Raw genomic sequence first — 23,817 nt, 5'->3', positions numbered from 1 at the left:
TATTCCAAGTTGAAATTAACTGCAATCAGGGCATGTGTGGAGGAGAATATGCGTAGGTGCTACAATGACTGTAGCATCTACATCTATTCAGACAGCCAGGCAGCCCTGTAACCATTGGCAGCTCCTGCAACAAGAGTTAAGATTGTTGCAGATTGCCACAGGGCTCTGGTGGAGCTAAGGGGAAGCAATAGGGTAAACCTAGTGTGGATCCCTGGCCACTCAGGGATCTGTGGCAATGAACAAGCCGATAGATTGGCTAGGATGGGGGCAACAACTCCATTTATTGGACCGGAACCTGGCTATGATCAAATTAGAACTACGGAGCTGGCTTAGGAAGAAGCACATAGGATATTGGACCAAGGTCCATGGGCAAAAACATGGTAAGGTAATGATGCCCAAGCCATGTTTTAAAAGAAGCTCTGTAATCCTGGGTTGAAACAGGAAAGAGATCAAACTCATGACTGAACTGATGACAGGCCATGGGAATTTCAAAAAACACTTACACACAATGGGTATAACAAAAGAGGACCCTAAATGTAAGACCTGTGACGAGGGTGAAGAAACTGCATCACACCAAATCTTCGAATGCATGGCACTGGAGAGTAAAAGATACAAAATCTTTGGGACAACTAGACCTGAAGAAATTGTGTCTAACAAAAAGCTGGTAGAGGGACTCCTTGCACTATTTAAGGGCACTGGTTGGCTTACTAGACATACATGGAGTGATACTGCACAATAAATCTAGTTTCGGTGCGGGCAGTGGCGGGTCAGAACTAAGCTGTTTTAGCTTCCCTGTTAAAATCAATCAATCAATAAATCAAGGCTTCCATCAAAGTCACATGTAATTTTTTTAATGGTGACTAGTTTTAAATGCTTGCATTCATCTTTAAATCATTACCTACATCAGAAGGCATAATATTAATAAAAAATAAAATGTTAAAATACATAAACAGTTTTCCAACATTTTGTAGGCACAGATTACAGTAGTGCAATACATCATTTATGGTATACAAGCAGCCCTAATGTTTCGTTGCACAAAATTCCAATGGAATTTTCAAAATATTTGTCTGTACATCATGTCAACATAACAAATGTGATTTGACTGTAACGTAATTTCAATGGCAACTTTAAAACTTGACAGGCATCTTCAGCTGTTTATTATGTATTCGAGTGAGATGCCGCTTCAGAGATTATGAAGTTAAAATGAAATACATTCATACTGCATTTATAAAGGCTGACTGATGTGCATGGCCATCTGCTGACTGCTGTATTGAACCATATTTCATTTTTAAAAACGAAAAAAATTAATGCACATAAATCTGGACAGTTCATTTATCAAATTGTCCAGTTCCTTATCTTCCATTTATACAATTCCCATTCCTGAGCTATAACATTTTCATTTCCATGGGTGCTATGTGCAAAATGTTCAAGTATTTTCCAAAGTTTCATGTTTTGTGGTTCACAAATGATGTCCAAATGCAGTCTTGTTGTTCAGGCTGATATGTTCCTTGTACCTAGTTACAAAATTACAACCAGTTTGACCTACACAAAAAACCTCTTGTTCCACATTGGACTCTATACACACTAGATACACAGGCAAGTCACCACAGCAAAGAAATGTCATGGCAGATAGTTGGTGTCATCCCCTATTATTGCATCGGTATGTGAGGGTTTATAATAAATAGAAAATTTCAACTTATTTTCTAGCCTTGTTACTGTCAAGTAAGTGTAAGAAATTACTCTTCCTTTTGGGCTCTGTTTCAATAGTGTATTTAATATTGCAGTACTGCTCATTAAAAATCATGGGGATTGCAGGCAGATTTTCCATGTGCAAAAGTACGCATATTATTATTAAAGGGAGAGAGATTCTGATAGCAGAATTAAATAGCTGCTTGTATAAAAAAACTAGCAAGCTCATAAAGATATCCAATGAACTAATGTGTATGCAGTAGTTATTTTTCAGTAATGAAGCTAAGGATCTGTCAATCACTGATAACATGCTACAAGGGTCATTTGACATAATACACCTATACACTAATGTGCCGATAGACGAAACTTAATTTGCTATGCTATGGCATAACTGTATCAACAGAGGGATAGTTTGGCGTGACAAAAACCCACATAATGAAAAAAGTTTATTACACTGAAGTATCGTACCAGTATTATATATATTATGTTATGCATCTGGTGTGAATGGTGTTTACAGATCACAATGCAGAACATGTGACCGTATTTATATAGATCAAACATGTAGAAGGAACATATCACCCTGAACAACAACGACTGATTTTGGATATTATTTGCAAACAACAAAACATGTAGCAAGTAATATCAAAAATACTATGAAAAATTTACACACCGTACCTATTGGAATGAAATGGAATATACCTGAGGAATGGAAAATATATAAATATAAGATAAAGGAAATGGACAAACTGATGAATGATTTAAACACAATATTTTTTTTGTTCTTTCCAAAAATGAAATATAAATTAGGTCAGCAGTCAGCTGAAAACCATGCATGTCTGCATTTTGTAAAATAGTGCTACAATGTCAATAAAATATGAATGATTTCATTTTAAGATTGTAATTTCTGGAGAAACAGCGCACATGAATCTATATTAATAATAAAACTGAAAAACCAGTGTGCTTGTCTGTTTGAACACTCTAATATCCAAAACTACCAGAAGTTGAAATTACAAGTAACCTGAGCGTAGCTTGGGGCAACATATAGGCCGTATTTCATCAACATCAGATACAGAAAAAATTATCTGTAGTTTAGTTTCATCTAAAATCCTTAGCTCAGCTTAGTGCTTTGGATGTTTAAAGGTAGTGCACCAACATCCAATGGATGGTGCTGTTAGCTCCATAGTACACCAAAGAACCAGTAGGTAGTGCTGGTAGTTTTTTGTGACAGATGTATTTTTGGAAGTTTATGTCACTGACAGAATTAAGTGTCACAATCTTATCCTTACGAATACAAACAAACAGCAAATTTACTTGGCTAGGATGTACAGATTTACTGATTTTTCATTGTGTATCAACAACTTTGCTTCTCATGATAAGTTTCATTTACATTCTTTGCTAGGAAAGACGGATTTATTAAGTTTTCTTTGTTACTTGGGTGCCTACTCATTGCATTTTGATTTAGTTTTGTCTATGAATAACACTGTCTAGAAAATTCTAAAGTCTTTCTGAATACACAAAAACAGCTAAAAGTCTGAGGATTATGCCGTCTCAACAACGCAGTGAAGATCATGAGGCAAGACTTACTGTGGCTCGAGAACATCAGGATTTAAATCACTCTTTGCAAACTTCTTCCGAAACAGAGGTGTAATGCCACTCTGATTGAAAGCATCATGCATTATCTCACACCTCAGAACCCTTCACTCATGAAGGCTTAAAGAAACTTCTCTCCAAAGTAACATCATAGCACAGAAGTGAAAGTTTTGACAGGAAGTGGCACAAGCAAGCGAGTTTTTACACCCCGAATCTTGCGTATGCCTCACAATTTACCATTCTGCCTTAAAAGTGTACAATTCCTGGTGAGTTTCTGTTAAGTCATGACCATAATCAAAGCACAAAGACAGATGAAGTGTCTCATGAGTGTGGACATTAAGGAGCATTTACACTTGGGCGCCTTGCGGCTGTAGTGCGCCCCAGATGGAAATCGAGGTGTCCAATGTGAACACAGGTGTGAATGGAATCACTTGCACACACATGCTGAGGAAGAGGCATGAATTTACATGTCTACCTATACTCGTGTGGGGGGCAAGTTACAGCCACACGTAAATGCACCTTCAGTGATAGTTGCTTTCCACATGGCCCGTTATACATGCCTCTCTTCCATGTTAGTGAAACAAACGACCTCTTCATGCATGTCCCAATGACACTACACAAGCTTTGTGTACAAAGAAGTAAAAAATATATTCCATGTATGCAAAGTCTCTAGCACCAGTATATACACCTGGGCAAGGCAATCTTTCTCTCTACTAAATAATAAACAACTGAAGGCTCCTGTCAAATTCTGAAGGTGCCATTGAAACTATGTTATAGTCAAATCACATTTGTTATGTTGAACTGACATACTAACAAATTTTTGAAAATCCCACTGGAATATTGTACAGTGAAACATCACAGCTGCATGTATATCATTAACGATACTCTGCACTACTGCAGGGTACGTCACTGCAGAGGTTCCCCAGCCTTTTCTCTGGTGGAACATATTCGAGACCAGTTACTTTGATGGAACACACTGGTTATTTTGAAGGTTATTTTTTTAAAAAATGAGGAAAAACTTGTTTTATTGAGTGATAACTTCAAAGAGAAAGAGAGAGAGAGAGAGAGAGAGAGAGAGAGAGAGAGAGGAGGGGAGAGGGAGGGCATGCCGTGTATTAATAGGTTTTTTTACGGAGCACTTATTTGCTACCCGAGCAACACTAGTATTCCACTGAACACAGTTTAGGAAACCCTGCACCACAGTCAGAATACGCATAGGCCTAACCTGTGAGTAGTATTCATGTTTTTACATAATGACATAAAATTATACTCAATGAAAATAAAAAGCTCAAGCTTATTCTCAAGACTACTACTTGTTTAGAAACTGGAGAAAATAGTGTGTAATTTTTCTGTGTGACATTTTGGACTCCAGAGAACTATGTGGAAGAGAAAATTGTAAGCTTCTGAATTAGGAAACATATACTTTCTTTTGAAATTAGCAAGTCTAATGCATAAGGCAGAGTAACTCCAATTTGCATGTCTGACAAAAAAACGCAGCATAAACACAAAATTAGGACTTAAATATGATAAAATAATAACATACCTGCAATTAGAGCCCCAAGTGCATTGTCCACGGTTGTAAAATCGACAAACTGGCCGTGGCTCTGTTTCCTCGGGCCGATTTTCATCATCATCAGTTAGTTCTCCTTCTTCTAAATCATCACCCTTCAATTCACCTTCATCATCACTCTTCTCATCCTTCTTCTCTTCACATTCACCTTCTTCTCTGTCTTCCTTTTCCTGCTGTTCTTCAGCTTCAAAATCTAACTGTTCCATTTCCTCCACGGCAGAAGAGTCTTTCCTTACTTTTCCACCCTCAACTTTTTTGTTCTCTTCATTCTTTCTTTTCTGGCGGTCTTCTTCAGATATTGCATCCAAACTATCATTACCATCATTACTGTCTAAATCTGAAACATCAGATAAATCTTCACCATGACCAGGAATACCATCTTTTTTAACTGTACTTTCAGTTTCCATCTCATTTTTCTCCTGTTTCTGATTAACATTCAGAGTTTCTTCTTTATTTACAATTTCAACAGCATTCACAACAATACCATTTTGTTCACTTCTCTTAGATTTTACAGAAGATGCATCACTCTGTCTGCTAGATCTGCCACTCTGACTCGAGTCCGAAAGTTCCCCATCATCATCGTCATCAACATCTTCATCATCAGATTTCCGAAAGTCACCATGTACATTGCCCAATTTAGGAGAGTCACCATGTATGTCACTGGATTTAGGAGAGTCATTGTGCACGTTGCGAGATTTAGGAGAGTCACTGTGTACATCGAGGGATTTAGGAGAGCCACCATGTACACTGAGGGGTGTAGGAGAGCCAGTAGGTACATTGGTGGGTTTGGAAGAGTCTCCATGTAAATCATCAGATTTAGGAGAGTCACCATGTACATACTCAGATTTAGGAGAGTCACCATGTACATACTCAGATTTAGGAGAGTCACCATGTACATACTCAGATTTAGGAGAGCCACCACGTACATCATCAGATTTAGGAGAGTCACCATGTACATAATCAGATTTAGGGGAGTCACCATGTACATAATCAGATTTAGGGGAGTCACCATGTACATAATCAGATTTAGGGGAGTCACCATGTACATAATCAGATTTAGGGGAGTCACCATGTACATAATCAGATTTAGGGGAGTCACCATGTACATAATCAGATTTAGGGGAGTCATCACGTATATAATCAGACTTAGGGGAGTCACCACGTACATACTCAGATTTAGGAGAGTCACCACGTACATCTTCAGATTTAGGAGAGTCACCACGTACATCTTCAGATTTAGGCGAGTCACCACGTACATCTTCAGATTTAGGCGAGTCACCACGTACATCTTCAGATTTAGGGGAGTCAGCATGTACATAATCAGACTTAGGAGAGTCACCACGTACATAATCAGACTTCGGAGAGTCACCACGTACATAATCAGACTTCGGAGAGTCACCACGTACATAATCAGACTTTGGAGAGTCACCACGTACATCATCAGACTTCGGAGAGTCACCTTGTACATCATCAGATTTAGAATAATCACTTTGTACATCATCAGATTTAGGAGAATCACTTTGTACGTCATCAGATTTAGGTGAGTCACAATGTAAATCATCAGATTTGGGAGAGTCACCATGTCTACTGGGATGAGGTGGGGATGCTACTGTGCTAGACCTCACAGAAGGTGGTGATTGTTGTCCAGTTGGTGGCAGAGATTCTGAATTGGTGGATCTGTGAGACTGTGGTGACATTTCACCTCTATCAGCATCTGGTGGAGACTGTACTGGGGTAGAGTATGGTGACCTATCTGACTGCTCCTGTACATCATCTTGAGGAGGTGACTTGATAGAAAGGCATTCCATTGATTTTGGAGATAGATCATGCCTGTCTAGCCCTGATGGTGACCTACTATGATAGGAAGCAGGAGATTTTGGAAATATCTCACAATGTTCTTGTGGTGACTTTGGTGGTGACTTGCTGCTGTTTAAATCTTCACTTTCCGAGTTGTCATCACTGTCTTCTTCACTTCCATCCTGTGTATAATCATTCTCTTCTCTGTCTACAGACCTCCTGAATTTATTTTCTACCTCGTTTTTAGTTTCAACTTCACCATCCAATGAACTATCAGAGTCCATGATGGATTAATGCCAGTTCTGTAAGAAGAAAGAGTGCAGTGGATAAAGATTTGAAGTTACATAAGTTTCATTGCACAATAATTTCAGATAGCATTTAAAATGAGACACACATTAAATAAACATGGCCAATGAAGGAGTTGGCTATGTGTAGTTTCCTTGACCATATAAATTCTGTATGTTGAAACTTTTATGACCACTGTTCATATACATAGACTGCCTGCTGGTTTCCTTTCCAAAATAGCAACTTGTTCATACAGAACACAACAAGTTCAGAATAAATTGCAATTCATATAGAGAAGGTCCTATATATATTAAAAGTGTGAAATTTTCTTAACAGCAAAACCCAGATGTATCTAAACTGGCATTACAATTTAATTAAATTATTTTCCTATTGTTATTAAAAATTTGAAACTCAGCTGCTACTGAAAAAAATTCAGATGAGGGAGTGACAGATGTACAGATAGATACAACAGACAGACAACTGAAAGGACAACATCAAAGGCTCACAACAAAGAAATGTAGCTTCACTATATTCAAAAATTACTCTTTGGGACTCTCTTGCATCAAAATAAAAAAGCAACAGCATAACTGTTAATGCTTTAAACAGGTTATCAGCGAACATTGGAGGCACACTTACAAAATGAACATCCATTTCTTTGCTGACCTGCGTATGACATTTCTGGGTGATTTGGGAATATATTATAGACAATTCTGCATAAAACATATCACATAAATAAGATCCATTTGCAAAAGGCACAAACTCACTTGAATCTACATACAACAGAGAAAAAACTTTCAAAAAAATAAACAAACAAATACACACATCAAATAAAGTTTTGCATCATCCCGGTTCCCAGAACTCCTGAAGATAGATGTTGACTGGATATTGTATCACAGACACAGTCCCTGGGGCCGAGGGAGTGAGAGGGCGGGGGAGAGAGGGAGTGAGAGAGGGGAGTGGGAGTGAGAGGGGGGAGAGGGTGTGAGAGGGGGGAGAGGGTGTGAGAGGGGGGAGAGGGTGTGAGAGGGGGGAGAGGGAGTGAGAGGGGGGAGAGGGAGTGAGAGGGGGGAGAGGGAGTGAGAGGGGGGAGAGGGAGTGAGAGGGAGTATAAGACAACCTCAGAGATGTACATTTTCCTTCACTATACATCATTTGCAAATACAATCATTTCTTCAGGTGACTAGTTTCACACAATCACGTCCTTTTTCAAACCATGGCCTATAAAATATTTTATGATGTTAATAAAGGCAAAATAACAATGTACGTCCATGACTACATACAACCTGTTACAAAATTTCTTACATATGTGCAATACATGTTTTCCAAAACTTAGACACTAGTGTGATCATACTGTTGCACTAACATGCATGTAAATGGCTAGGATGTTACTGCATTTTTCAATGATAAAATGTATTATAATTGTTCAACAGACTTGATCCTCATCATGACAGAAGACCACAATTGTAATTAATGAAACACGTAAATAAGCGAACACCAATCTAAGTATTTTATGAATATCAGCATTACACCAGTTAATTATAGGGCATATTTGTCCAGTTTGAAGTGAACAAGGATATTTAAATTGACCCACTATTATCTATATGAGTTGGAGATAAGTGTTCCCGCTTAGTTCTGCAACTAGAACATCAGTGAGTACCCATATGCTCTCCCAAATTTAAAAAATAATGTCCCATTTTAACCACTGTTAACATAATGACAGTCACTAATCATTGTCTCTTTGCTAACTATGTTACAGGTAGGATCTATTTGTTTTCAAGAGATTTACAATACAGGTGCTTAAAAAAAGACAATCTCTACACCAAATTACTGTAAACACATGAAGTAAAAATTGAATTTGAAGAACAATGAGTAATTTTCCAGCAGTGTCCCAAATGATCCTATTATAGCACTGAAGTGTCAACTAACTTTACATCTATTTGGCATTGCTGCAACACGTACAGTTCAAGCTGTGCCAACTGTATTTGGTACAGGAAATCCAAAACAGGAAAAAATTTACATGTATAGAACGTTTCAAATACATGCCTCAAAATTTAGAAAAAGTTAAATTTCTGCCACCTGTAATTTTCAGCTGTCTGCATTTGGAAATGACAAAATCCACTACACTTAAGTACTCACAGTTTTCCTCACAAGTGACTGCTTTATGCCCTATCGCGGACAAAGGGTTTATAGACTTTTTAAAAAAATGTATTTCACAGTGTCGTAGTACAAGATTTTTGCTGAAATCAATGAACACCTACATAACACCATTTTCGAACACGCAGGTGCTCCAGTCCTCTGCCCTGAGATATTTCACAATTTTTGATTGTTCCCTACAAGAATGATGGCAAGTTGACATTGAAATCCTGTTCTGGCCACAATCGTGGCTCACTATTATTCAATCCAATTCTTGTTTCCACTTGATAAAAGAAGAAAAACAAACCTTATTAACGTTCTACATCTTTATTCTTCATGTCTACCACAAGAGGGATCCAAATCGTGGCACGTAACATCATAGTGAGTAAAGCAATTATGATGGTGTGTGAGAACAGTGTACTATAATCGAGCTTCAAATTCAAAGAGTTCACCCACCCATGAAGCACCCTCTCATCCTATGATAGTGATGAAGCAGTGCAAGCAGAGGTGAGACTGTGACTCCATCATCAAAGTCAAACATTCTACAGTGATACTATAAACAAACTGGTCTCTCTTGATAGAAATGTGTTCATGCCCAGTTGACTATGTTGAGAAATAAACATGCAGACATTTATTTCAAAAGATTTAAGAATTTACATACAAAAAATTCAGAGGCATTTCTTTTCAGTATGGCCTCATATCCCAGCATTGGTGAACTTACTAACACAAGATAACATTCATCATCTGTGGGAAGAATTATCACATGACTGTCATCCATGCTGCTGACGGAAGGCACATTGAACATCTATAAGCTCCGAGTTCAGTCAAACTGAACAAACCTAGAGTAATCACGTATGTACAGATCAAGAAAAACACAAGAACAGAGTCCTTTACTCAATCAGTATTTGCCATAAGTACTATTAAACTACCTCACTGAGTCTGTAATCAGAGAATGTGCTCATGACTACTTCATAACACTTTACCTATAGCACCAGTGGTAAATGTGTGTGGCTGTGGTAAATGTGTGTGGCTGCTCCAGTCAATATCTATCAAGTTAAAATTATCTACTACATTATTAAAATTTACAACTACTCCAGTGAAATAATACAACTGCAATCAGCAATATACATTGCTTCAAAACTTTTAAGGAAACGTCATACAACAGATGTTTCGAAAAATTATGGAAACTTTGTAGTTTTGTGTCTTATATTAGTTTCATGCAAATTTTTTGTTGTGTTGATAAACATGCCTGGAAAATATCTGCACAGTATCAGCCGTACCTGATATTTAGTCTGTTGCCAGCTGTCGAAAAAAATTACACATATTCTGGTAGTATTGCTGATTATTTAATTTACATACAAATGGATCAGAAAATTGGTATAAAATTTTGCTGTATAAAATAAAAAGGTGCTGCAAGGTTTTAGAAATGTTAAACACTGCTTCCGGTGAGCGTGGTATGAGTAAAATAAGGGTTTACTCATTGTATAAGCGTTTTGCAGATCATGAAGACGTAGGAATGTGACCAGTGCCCTGGATGCCCACCATACCATCAACCAATGACGTTGTGGAAAAAGTGAAAAAATGACTGAATTATCACTGAATAACAATCAGAGAAGTTACTGATGATATCAGCATATCAAATGGCATGAGTCATGAATTTTTTTTTAATTTTTTTTATTATAAAACACCTGACAGCAAAATTTATTCCAAAATTGTTCAATTTCGTACACAAACAGTAGCAAATGCTAGTTGTTGAAGAGTCACTAGGTGAAGTCAACAATGATGCAGAACTAAAGTTCTGAAATTTGTCGTAACATGTAAAGAAACACGGATTTACAGATGTTATATCGAAACTAAAGCTCAGTTGCCCATGTGGAAGCATTCTGGAGAGTTATACCGAAAAAAGCTCAACCAGTATGGTCAAATGTTGAAGTTGCGGTCACTGTGCTCTTCGATTTTAATGGCATTGAGAACCAAAATTTCTTGCCACAAAGTTTAATGAGAAGTCAATGTCATTTGCATGAAGCAATTCAAAAAATATGCCTCGATTTGTGGTGAAACCACAGTATTTACATCACGACAATGTATCTACCCACACTTCAGTGATTGATTGTGATTGTTTGTTATGTTAACGTACATACTAGGGAATCTAAAGAGTGGATAAATGTACGGAAGATGTGTCGACTAATTTACCCACTACAGAAACAATTTTCCATTATGGGTAAGACATACAACACTGAAAGCCCAAACATGTCAATGAATCAGTAAGGAATATGCCCACACAAAAGGCAATGCACAATCTGCACAATGTTGTAGGTCTGTTGTCGCATTCCAATTACAATGAAAGGTACTAAAGATTTAGAGTTAATATCATCATCTGCTCAATATATCTTCCAAGACTGTCTTATACAAGTTCTAAGAATGCACATTTTTCTTTTCATCCAATGAACAGAATGTAGTCTTTCATGAAAAGTAAACAAGAGTATCAATCCTTCAGGTCTCTGCAATATCTGTAAAAGAATCTTCATCAGAGTCTGACCCGATCACAACGGTATGCTCTGGTGGTCTTGTGCTAATCACAGTACCTGCTAAAACTGTAGCCATCATACAAACACAACTGTCATATTCCAATTTGGGAATGATAACAAGGTTTTCAGGTCCACAACCATTGACATTTAAAACCACTCAATATGCAGAATCATGTTTCCTGGTCTACTACCAGTATCAGTTTCAATAAAGAAACTTTAACTAGCCATTCTAATACTGCATACTACTTTGTGGAAGTCACCAGAACACATCACACAGCGTAAGCTTCCAAACACACAATGTGACACTGTACTGACACCATGAAATGATTCTGAAGGTAACATGGGTGCCTAAGGATTAGAAAAATATGAAACAATTTGAGGAGCGATGAGCCTGTCTCTTTTCACAAGTTCGACTGTGTACCATTTTTTTTTTACATCCACTGACATTCCATGGTCAGCACAACTCTTTCTTAGAATGAATCTTCTGGTATCATTAACAGCAGTATTCATTTACAACAAGATCATAATTTCAACAATTTCCATGGTCTTGCAACAATGCCATCTTAAACCAACTGACCATCCATGTAACTGATCAGTCAATGTCTCGCTGAATGTATGACCAGCAGGTTGTTGGTCACTGCCTTCTGCTTTTAACTTCACACAGATATATCACCACAACAATTCAGAGATAAGTGTAAATACCTTGTCGTTCAATAGATATTTATAACAGCCAAATAACTACTCATCAAAGCACAAACTACATAAAAATTATATTATGAATTGGAAACTATATAATCTCACAAACAGAAAATAGTAAAACAGAGCACGCATGTAAGAAAAAAGTTACAACTGTATAAATATATGGTCTCACAGTGATATGAATTAATAATATCTTTTTGGGCTCCCAGACATGTTAGTTGTTTAAAATCCCATGTGCTTTTGACCTCAGCCATTGTCACGTGGTAAATGACTGCCATGTCATCACAGTTTTGCTGTTGTATCGCTGCGCTACTGGCTGTGATGTCTCTGATTTGCTCTTCCTCGCCAAATATGGTAGTATTTTCATCCTGCATCTGTTGCAACCACTTGAATCTCGCAATGGCTGGGTCCCAGGTTGTGCTGAGCTGCAAGCTGTCCTTATTGATGGCATTTTCTCATCTTTTTATTTCTATGGCTTCTTTTTTAATGCTATCCCAAAATCCCTTTGTCCTCATAATAAAGGATGTTTCACTGAATAGAATTCCTTTTTGATTTTCTAAAGGGTGTTTTGCCATGGCTGATTTTTCAGCACAGTGTAGGTGTAAGCACCTCTCACGTTCCACCTCGCATTACTCCACAGTGTATGCTGTTTGGTCAAAGTAGTAGCAGCAACATTGAGATGATATCTTGTACACTCCAGGCATTCTGAGCCCTAATTCATCCTTTACAGGCATCACAAGCTATCATACTTTTGCTGAGGCCTGAACACTGATGAAATATTGTTTACCTTTATCAGCCAGTTGATCTTTCCCAATGCTGTGCCACAGAAAGAGAAAAACACAAGTCCCTTGCCCCTTTGTTTGGTGGTATTTTTCTTGCATGTCTCACCAAAAATAGCCTGTGATACCTCGCAGTGATTGCAGCCATTTTCCCAGAATACTTTTCGGAGATAGCTTAATTCTAGCGGCAGATTGTCAGCGTCTGAGATGACTAACATGATGGACAACGGTATTCAGAACACCGCGTTTTTATGACAGATGGTGATGGCTGAGAATGTGTGAATACTGATCTGTGTGTGTAGGTTTCCTGTAGACACCGTGGCTGAAGTGATCATTGGTTTTTTGGCAAATGAGGGCATCTGTGAAAGGCAATGCATCATTTGTCTCTACTTCCACAGTAAACCTAATGTGGTTGTGAATGCTGTTCAGGTGTTCTAAGAATTCTCACAGGTTTTCACGTCAATGTGGCCAGATGATAAAAGTGTTGTCGACGGAACAATAAAAGTAACATTGCTTAGCTCGAGCCACAGGATTGCTTAAGCACACATTGACATCGTCATATTTCCTGTATAGTTGCCAGTTTTTCAACCAGTCAAATGGCATGGCAGTGGGAATTCTGTTAGCTCCATTCATAGTCAACCTTTTTGTGGAGAAATTTGAAGACATCGCTTTGGAAACAGCTCCAGGTAAGCCAAGTTCCTTTTATTGTTACATCAATGACACATTGCTCATCTGGCACCACGGACTTTGAAACCTGGAAGAATTCTTAGAACACTTGAATAGCATTCGTGATCACATTAGGTTTACAACGGAGGTAGACACACTAGGTGCACTGCTCTTCGTTGATGTCTTTGTTTTCCAGAAAACCAGTGGGCACCTCAGCCAAAGTGTCTGCAGGAAACCTACACACGTAGATTGATATCTGCATACTCTCAGCCATCACCATCTGGCACAAAAATGTGGCATTCTGGACACCCTTGTCCATTGAGCTAATGTTGCCTCAGACACTGACGCTCTGCCACTGGAACTAAGCCACCTCCAAAACAAATCTTCTGGGAAAAATTGTTAAAACCACAGCCAGGAATCACAGGCAAAGAGAGAATGAACATGACGAAGTGTTAGTTTAATCGCCATCAATTCAGTAGTGAAGGCACTGCAGCTATCTGGAAGTGAGAGGCATTCACTGTAACGTAAGCCAAGCCCATTCGTCCGTCAACTGTTGAGCCATCAGTGAATACCACTTCTGAACCCCGATACATCTTGATACAGCCAAGAACAGGAAGCCAAAAATCATGGGGCCAACAGAATCTTTTAGACCAAAGAAGAATGCTAGACAAATCTGAGGGACACGGCCAGGGGGACAGATGCGATATCTCCCTGGCCAGAGGTGACAGTGGAGGAAGTTTCAGTTCTGAACAGAGGCAGTGGAGGCATACAGCAATTGTAAGTCAAGTTATGGGTTGCTGTTGTGGGAGGTGGAACTCTCTTCCAAGGAAAAGGACACAGTAGTTAGGATGTTCAGGGAAGCTACGAATGCATATAGCATAATTCAGCAGCTGTTGTTGTTGGCACCTTATAGGTAATGGAGAATCAGGGCTTTGTAGAACCATGAAAGGGTAGAGCGATCTGCACCCCAGTTAGCGTTACTGTGGCACTGAAGTGTACTGAGATGTCACCAGCACTTTCGCTTAAGCTGGTGAAGGTAAGAAAGCCACGTCAGCTGGGAATCAAAGACCAGTCTCAAAAAGCAGTATGTCTCAACTACAAGACGTAATTGATCGTCTAGGTAAAGCTCTGGGTGTGAGTGGACAGTATGATGACAACAGAAGTGCATGACAAGCGTTCTGGCAGCTGAAAACCAAAAGCCATCGGTGAGAGCCCATGACTCTGCCTTTCATATGGCACCTTGGATACGGGAGGGGGGGGGGGGGGGCTGAGTGAAGCACCCACTTGAATCTGAACCTGTAATGTATGGTGCGACAGGAAGTTCTTGACAAAAATCAGGAGAGGATCCTGAGTCCACCCGCATATAGCGTAATATATATGTGGTGCTGCCATGTCGTATCATAAGCCTTCTGTAGGTCGAAAAAAATGGCAAAGAGGTGCTGATGACGTGCAAAGACCATACAAATGGTGGACTCCACGTGAACCAAATTATCAGCAGTGGAACAGCCTTTGTGAACACTGCCTTGCGATGCAACCAAAAGGCCCCAAGACTCGAGGATCCCACACAGCTGCTCGCTTACTATGTGTTCGAGCGACTTACAAACAAATGTCGGTAAGGTTGATTGGGTGACAACTGCCCGTCTCTAGAGGGTTTTTACCTGGTTTCAGTGCAAGAACTATCTCACTTACTTGCCAATGACATGGGAACTCATCCTTGTTCCAGATCCAACTAAAGAGAGAAAAGATGTGATGTTGACAACCCACTGAGAGATGTTTCAGCATCTGGTTGTGGATGAGGTCTAGGCCTGGGTCTATGTCAGGACAATGGGCTAGGACACTGGAGAGTTCCCATTCATTGAATGAAGCATTATATAGCCCCAGGTGGCGGGTAGTAAAAGATACGCGCACTGGTTCCGAAAGGCAGGGTATAGTTCTCAAACACAGAAGAGCAAGCATAATGCTCAGCAAAATGTTCGGTGACAGCATCTGGATCCAATATTTGTCCATACCTGTGATGGAGAGGTACACTATCCAATGGTGGAAATGTAATGTTTCCATGATTCTTGCCATTTTTGTCTAATGAGATAACGGACACAGGCACAGAGTCGTTTAAAGGCAATGAGGTGCTCCAGCGAAGGGTGCTGTTTATGGTGTTGGAGTGGCCACCTTCAATCTCTAATGGCCCCAGTGATCTCTGGGGTCCACCAAGGTACTGTCCTCCAATGGAGTGATACCTAGGAAGAGAGGAGGGCTTGGTTGGCTGCCAAAAGAATGGCTGCCATTGTATACTAAAAAGCTGCATCGATACTGCCTTGCAATGGGGACTAAGGACAACAGCAGAGGTGAACCCATCTCAGCCAGCATTACAGACAACCCATCTGGGCGAGCATCCCAGGGAGCAATGCCGAGGGAGGGACAGGAAGACTGGGAATTGGTCACAACCACATTGGTCATTGTGGACCCTCCAGTGGATATACGATAGAAGATAAGGGCTGCGAAAGGAGAGATCAATGGCCAGATAAGTTCTCTGTGCCACACTGAAGAGTGTGGGGGGCACCTGAGTTCAAAAGGCAAAGGTCGAGCTGTGTCAATACAGCTTTGATGTCTCTACCATGGCCTGTGACCATTATACCACCCCACAAAGGGTTATGGGCGATGAAGTCACTCAAGATTAGAATAGGTGGGGGGAGCTGAAAGAGTACAGCAGACAGTACATCCTGGGACACACGGGGGAAAAACATTACATATGGTAAAATCCTGATGTGCCCTTACCTGAACAGCCGCAGCCTCCAAATGTGTATCAAGAGGCATAAGGTAACTGTATACAGAGTCCAGCACATGCATACAAACTCAACCCGATACCCTCCCAAAGTCAGTATGATTCTCAAAATAACCTCAATAGCCACTAAGGGCAGGGGTTCAAGTTTCTGGAAATCATGCCTTAAAAGCTGCTGTAGCTCTGCCAGATGGTGGAAAAATCCATTACAATTCCATTGGAGGATCAGACTACCTGAATAATGTGGGAGCATGAAGTGACCGAGGAGGGGGAGAGGGGGGGGGGGGGGGGGGGGGGCAGGTTCTGCAGCACATAGCCTGGGGAGATCTGGTGTCTCACGGGCCACCGGGATTTCTTGAAGGACTTCTTTTTATCATTCTCCTTAGAGGATGAGGACTGGGAAAGTGTCCCTAAACTGGTTTCAGGGACAGAGGAAGAACAAGAAGCCTGGCAGACTGCAGTTCCTTCAGCCACCAACTGGTGTCTGGCTGTGGAACAGCACAACCATGGAAGGAAGAGTCCCGAGCAACCTCTTCCTAGCTAGAGGGGCCGGAGAAGGATGAGGCGCCTCTGGCTGGGGAATAGGGATATACGGACATCCACAATCCCTGTAGACAGGGGCAGCAGTGCAACGGGAAGACATATGTCCGAACTTCATACCTGAAGTGTGTCATACGAGGTGGAACACAGGATTTCACTTCACACCAGTAGACCATCACGTTGACCTTCTCAGGCAACATATCACCCTTGAAAGCCAAGATGAAGGCCCTGGCAGCAACTCCGTTTTCCTTCAGATGATGATGATGATGATTATGAAGATGATTGGTTTGTGGGGTGCTCAACTGCGCGGTTATCAGCGCCCATTCAAATTCCCAACCTTTGCTCATTCTAGTCTCACCACTTTCAAGAATGAAGATGAAATGATGAAGACAGCACAAACACCTAGTCATCTCGAGGCAGGTGCAACCCCTGACCCCACCGGGCATCAAACCTGGGACCCTGTGCTCGGGAAGCGAGAATGCAACCACGAGCTGCACACTGTTTTCCTTCAGTCCCCTATGGACAAAACAGTGAAGTGCACACCCCGGCACTCTAAGTTGGCCTGCACCTAATTGTCAGATTCCAAAAGAAGATCACGATGAAAGATGACACCTTGGAACATACTGAGATACTTGTGGGGAGTGTCAGTCATGTGAACATCACCCAACTTCTCACAAGATAGCAGCAGCACCTGTGACTGCAGGAAATGACATTTTAATCAGGAGAGAACTGCTCTTCATCTTAGAGATGGCTACAACTTACTTGCATTTGTCTTTAATGTGTCACACAAAAATAAAGGCTTTGAGGCCAAAAAGGTGCCCCCGTTTGTCCTGGTACAGACCAGGTATCAGGTGGAGGATTTTGCTCCTTGTTGTCTAGTCCTGTGTTCCTCCCACAGTGTGACCAGAGAAGGGAACACACTGGGATCATACTTCGTTGCATCCTACAAGGTCTTTCGATTTGAAGAGCTTGCTGGGATCATGTGACCACTGGAGGTAGAAAGTTTAAGTCGCTTCACGTGCGAACTATCCATCAAGGTGCCACCCACTCTAAGCGGGGGTTCTCCCCGTGGGCCACCCAACTACAGCAATAGCAACAGCTAGCTGGCTAGTAATCCACTGCCAGGATTCCCTGTGCCCCATTCATGATGCGCACATACTCCATTGTGTACACAGGGAGTGTGCAATGCAGGCACAAACAGTACGATCCCCACATGGTCAGGAGCTACCATTATGCAGGTACCTGACAACACCCTCCCCCCCCCCCCCTCCCTCCCAGAAAGAATTGGCTACTATGCTGGGTTTTGGGTGTGTTGTGGCAATAGGAAGGAAAGGTGCCAGGGCAGAAGGCACACAGGTAGAACATACACCACAGTGCGCGACTTGTAAAATTTGGAAGAGTTGGCACGTCAAACCCAATAATGTGGACCATATAATCATTAATGCAGTAATGGAAGGTGAAGATAGTGCCAAGAATGAAACTAAAAATCAGGACCAAAATTGTGAACCAAGTCCAGGCAGGATCTGCACCAAAAGAACCATCTGAGGTAAAGTCAGAGGAGTTAAGAGATTGTTGAAGTGAAGGTTTGCAGCATAGAAAGAGGAAGTAGTGCTGCAAAGACTGGGGTCCCATTGTGGCCAAGCACATACTCACCAAAGAGTGATGAGCCCCCCCCTCGGGGCACTGGAATTGAACAAGGGCCAGGTCATGATGGAATCCCTGAGATTCAATGCAGGATTTACAGCTGAGTTAGCTAGCTCTGTTGAAGTATGTAACATAGATGAAGAAAATATATTCATGTATCAGCAAAGTACAGGACAACAAATTACAACAGAGACAAAAGAGAGTTGGCACTTGATTTTTTTTTACTATGTATGTGCCCATTCAAAAAATGGTAACAAACTGCTTTTTTGATGAAAAGGACACGTCTTCAAGTTGGGTAACAAAAGTGACACACAAAACTATGCCCAACTCCAGCTGTTGTAACATGATATCCCGAAAATTATGGATCTCTTATTTCTTGACTACCAATAAGCTTTCGACTCAGTAAGACACCAATGCTTATAAATGAAAATGGGACTGTATTTGGTATAAAATGAAATTGATCGCTAGTTCAAAGTTTTCTCAGTAGGGAGGACGCATCACGTTATCAAATTTGGTAAGTCAGCAGAAATAGAAATAACTTTAGGCATGCTTCAGGCGTGGCTGATAGGGCTCTTATTGTTCATGTTGTGTATCAATAAACTGGCACGTAATATTAACAATACTTTACACTTTTCGAAGAAGATGCAGTTATCTACAATGAAGTACTGTCTGAAATAAGCTGCACAAATATTCAGTCAGATATCAATAAGATTTCAAAGTGGAATGAAGTTTGGAAACTTGCTTTAAATGTCCTGAAATGGGACATTACAAAATACAAAAACACGGTATCCTGCAAGTAAAATATCACTGAGGCACAAGTAGTCAGTCAACTCATATTAAAACCTGGGTGTACTGGCACAATTTATTTACGGAACAATGGCAAAACTTGAAGCCAGCCTCTGTGAAAGTCAGTCTGTGATCTGGAGAAATGTAGGAACATGGGTGGCTATACTGAATCTATGACTTATATTGGAAGGTAGACTGGAGAGATAAAACTATGTTTACAGCAATTATAGATTTAAAGAAAGCTTGATAATGTTGACTGGGCTACACTCTTTGAAATTCTGAAGGTGGCAGCGAGAAAATACAGAAAGGGAAGTAATAGTTGAGAAAGGAGTGAGACAGTTGTGGCCTACCCCCTACATTGTTCAATCTGTACACTGAGCAAGCACTAAATACGACCAAGGAGAAACTTGGAAAGGAAAATAAAATTCAGACAGAAAAATGGAAAACTTCAAGGTTTGCTGATAATACTGTATTTCAAACAGCTGAACTGAATGGATTTTCTTATGAAAAGAGGTTACACCAACAACAGCAAAACAAGCAAAAAGAAATGTAGTCAAATTATGTCATGTGATGCTGAGAGAGTCTGATTACTTCTTTAAAAGACTCTGACAGGAAGTGTGAAACCAGCTGCCTCTCACCTGAATACAACGTCCTCAAAAATATTGGCTATCAAACATATTTGTGCTTTTTTAACAAAGAAGAATCTTTTGCCTTTGTGTCCTACTGCCACCATACCTTAGCAGTTGAAAAATTCTGAGAGATTCAATTTAATTTTTCCCCTTTGCCCACGTGTTTAACACTTCTATCCAAAATGCGGCCTCCCTTATACCCACAAGTAACAGTTCACCAGCCTGGGACAGTCCAGACTGCCCAAGCCCACATATGGTCTCCACTCATCCAAACTTTTCATTTCCACTATCACCTTCTCTCTCTCTCTCTCTCTCTCTCTCTCCCCCCCCCCCCCCCCCCTCTCCGCCACTGCTGCTGTCTTCTTCATATCTCTCTTTCTCACTGCCACTTCTCTCCCACTGGCACTGTCCTCTCTCTCTTCCACCGTTGCTGTCTCACTGCTACTCTCTCAGCACAAAAAAGCACGGACATATTAGCATGTCAAAAATTATTGGGGTGAGGAAGGCAGAATAAGGATTGAGGCAGCTGGTTCTCCACAGGAACATTTTTCTGCTGGTTCCTTTCTTTCCCCTGCTGCAGCATGGCTTGGTGCTTATTTAAAGCATATTCCATAGGTCAGTAAAGTTTTGACTAATTACACTGAGGTGACAAAAGTCAGGGGATACCTCCTACTATGTCAGACCACCTTTTGCCTGGTTTAGTGCAGCTAATTGACATCGCATGAACTCAATAAATCATTGGAAGTCCCCTGCACAAATATTGAATCATGTTGCCTCTGTAGCTGTGCATAAGTGTTGCTGTTACAGGATTTTTTACACAAACTGACCTCTTGATTATGTCCCATAAATGTTCAGTGGAATTCATGTCAGGCTATCTGTGTGGCCAAACCATTCACTCAAACTGTTCGGAATGTTCTTCAAATTAATTTCGAACGTTTGTGTTCTGGTGACGTGGCGCACTGCCACCCATAACAATTTCATTGTTGTTGGGGAACACGATGTCCATGAATTGCTGCAAATGGTCTCCAAGTAGCGGAACACAATCATTTCCAGTCAATGACCATTTAACTGGACTATAGGGACCATTTCAATTCCATATAACCACAACTCGCACTGTTATGGAGCCAGGACCAGCTTGCACAGTACCTTGTTGACAACTTGGGTCACGACTTCATGGGGTTTGCAGCACATACTAACTTTACCATTACCACTTAACTGAAATCAGGACTCATCTGACCATGTCGCAGTTTTACATTTGTCTATGGTCCTACCAATATGGTCACAAGCCCATGAGGTACCGCAGGCGATGTGCTGGTGGTCATCTGCTGTCATAGTCCATTAACACCAAATTTCGTCACACTGCCCTAATGGATATGTTCGTCATATGCACCACATTGATTTCTGCAGTTATTTCATGTAGTGTTGCTTGTCTGTTAGCACTGACAACAGTTTGGTTGTTAAGCGAAGGTCGTTAAGTGAAGGCTGTCGGACTCTGCGTTATCTGAGATGAGAGGTAATGCCCGAAATTTGATATTCTTGACAAACTCTTTGACACTGTGAATCTCAGAACACTGAATTCCCTGATGATTTCTGAAGTGGAATGTCCCATGCGTCTAGCTCCAACTACCATTCCAAGTTCAAAGTCTGTTAATTTTCATCGTGTGGCCATAATCACATAGGAAACCTTTCCACATGAATCGCCTGAGTATGAATGACAGCTCTGACAATGCAGTGACCTTTCATACTTTGTGTACATGGTACTACCACCATCTGCATATGTGTGTATCACTATCCCATGACTTTTGTCATGTCAGTGTACATACTTCCGACAAATACAAACAACAAATAAGTACACTACAATGTTAACACAAAATCGTTTGCTTTACATTTTTTCTGGATTTTTGCTGATCAACTGCAATTCATTGAAAATGTCCCACTTATGTTTTGTATCTCAAAACAGTAACTGATGTTAGAAGTATTTTACTTAACTTCTAGTCTTTCCAGTTTTACATATTTTTGCCAGTCATTTTAAGTTCTTTTCAGGCATGTTAAGACCCTTTTTAGCCTTTTCTTGTCACTGTCATGTCCTTTGGGCACATCTGTGTCGGCATCAAGTGCCCAGTATATAGAGACAACATAATTACGTTTTACTGGTGAAAAAATGCTGACTAGAAACATAGTTCGACAACATCAGAAACCTTGAGATGACTCCAGAACCTTTTTGTGTGTTTGCTATGTCAGTTAAAATTACATTTACATCTCAGACTGGATCTCGGTAACGTATTATGACATCGAGCCATGTTTCAAGGTTCCCCAAGAAAATCATCTTACGAACATACGATAGAAGTTTCTAAGTTTTGCCATGAACAGAAATTATACTAGTGGCCATCCCCTTAACTGGTACTTCTGGTACAAAAAAAGTCACTGTTTTTTGGTTGTATCTTGATAGCAGATACTGATTTTAAAAAATGGGAAAACCGTATCTCTAGATGAAAGTCTAAAGAATGCACAGTTAAAATTTGAGCTATTTACTAGGGTTAGAAGTGTCATATTACGAACATATGGTAAAAATTTCAACAATCTGCAATGAATAAAAATTATGGAAGTGACCATCCCCAGGAATTTGTAATATTAGCACCCAAAAATCACAGTTTTCTGGGGTTTCTTGAGATATGCACATGAACAAATGGTGCTTTGGTAAGTTGCCTAAGCTGCCACTCTCGACCCCACTTAATGCAAAATAACCAACGGATATTCTCAACTTGTTAGGACTGGAGGAAGTGTGTAATGCTTTAATTTTGGCTCCGTATTGTAGGACAGCTACAGTATGCCCATTATTCCAATAGGTATGTACACAGTTGCTAGGCCAAGGGCTACGCAAAACACTTCACCCTTGATATCTGTGATCAATAGAAACCAAGACTCGCCCTCCCCCCCCCCCCCCCCCCCAAAAAAAAATAAATAAATCACAGTTCAGTGGAACATATTTGTACCATGTACTATTGCGCGCAGAACAATATAAACTGCTGATACACAAGAGCAAGAAAAACATTTCAGAAAAAAGAAATTTGTTAACAGTAGATATAAATTTAAGTTTTAGGAAGTGTTTTCTTAAGGTTTTTGTCTGGGGTGTAGTTTTGTACTGATGTGAAATATCCATGATAAATTTTCAGACAAAAAGAGAATAGAAGTTTCTGAAATGTGGTGCTGCAGAGGAATGGCGAATATTAGATGAGTAGGTCAAATAATTCATGAAGACGCACTGAATCGAATAGGAGAGAAAAGAAATTTATGGCACCACTTGAATACAATACAGGAATGGTTTACAGAACACATTTTGAGGCATCAAGGAACTGTGAATTTGGTATTGGAGTGTAGATGAGGCATAAAATTGGAGAGGGAGATCAAGTAGGTTCAAATAGATGCAGGTTGCAATAGTTACAACGAGATGAAGATGCTTTCACAGGATAGAAAAGCACGGAGAGCTACATCAAACAAGTCTTTGGACCGAAGACCACATCATTATCATGATCGTCGTCGTCGTCACCACCACCACCACCACCACCAATATCAATATCAACATCAACATCAACTACTACTACTACTACTACTACTACTACTACTAGTACTACAAAATTAGAACATGGGCTCATTGTGAGTACAGCAAATCGTAAAGTTTGACTGGTTGGTGGAATAGTGGAGAAAT

At 40.4% G+C, this 23,817-nt stretch overlaps 1 protein-coding gene across 5 annotated transcripts in view; it reads right to left on the bottom strand.

The window, feature by feature from the left end:
• The window catches only part of LOC124605197 (zinc finger CCCH domain-containing protein 18-like), a 128,978-nt gene that overhangs the window by 94,462 nt on the left and 10,699 nt on the right, over positions 1 to 23,817 (bottom strand). For all 5 annotated transcript variants that reach the window (XM_047136727.1, XM_047136726.1, XM_047136729.1 and 2 more), the window contains exon 2: positions 4,823 to 6,948. In XM_047136727.1, coding sequence (XP_046992683.1) covers positions 4,823 to 6,930 — 2,108 coding nt within the window. In that variant the 5' untranslated portion in view covers positions 6,931 to 6,948. The remainder of the gene's footprint in view (positions 1 to 4,822; positions 6,949 to 23,817) is intronic.

This window comes from Schistocerca americana, chromosome 3, assembly GCF_021461395.2.
Source record: "Schistocerca americana isolate TAMUIC-IGC-003095 chromosome 3, iqSchAmer2.1, whole genome shotgun sequence".
Classification (NCBI taxonomy): domain Eukaryota; kingdom Metazoa; phylum Arthropoda; class Insecta; order Orthoptera; family Acrididae; genus Schistocerca; species Schistocerca americana.
The sequence above is the reverse complement of the archived record's forward strand: the minus strand, read 5'-3'. Positions and strand labels throughout refer to the sequence as shown.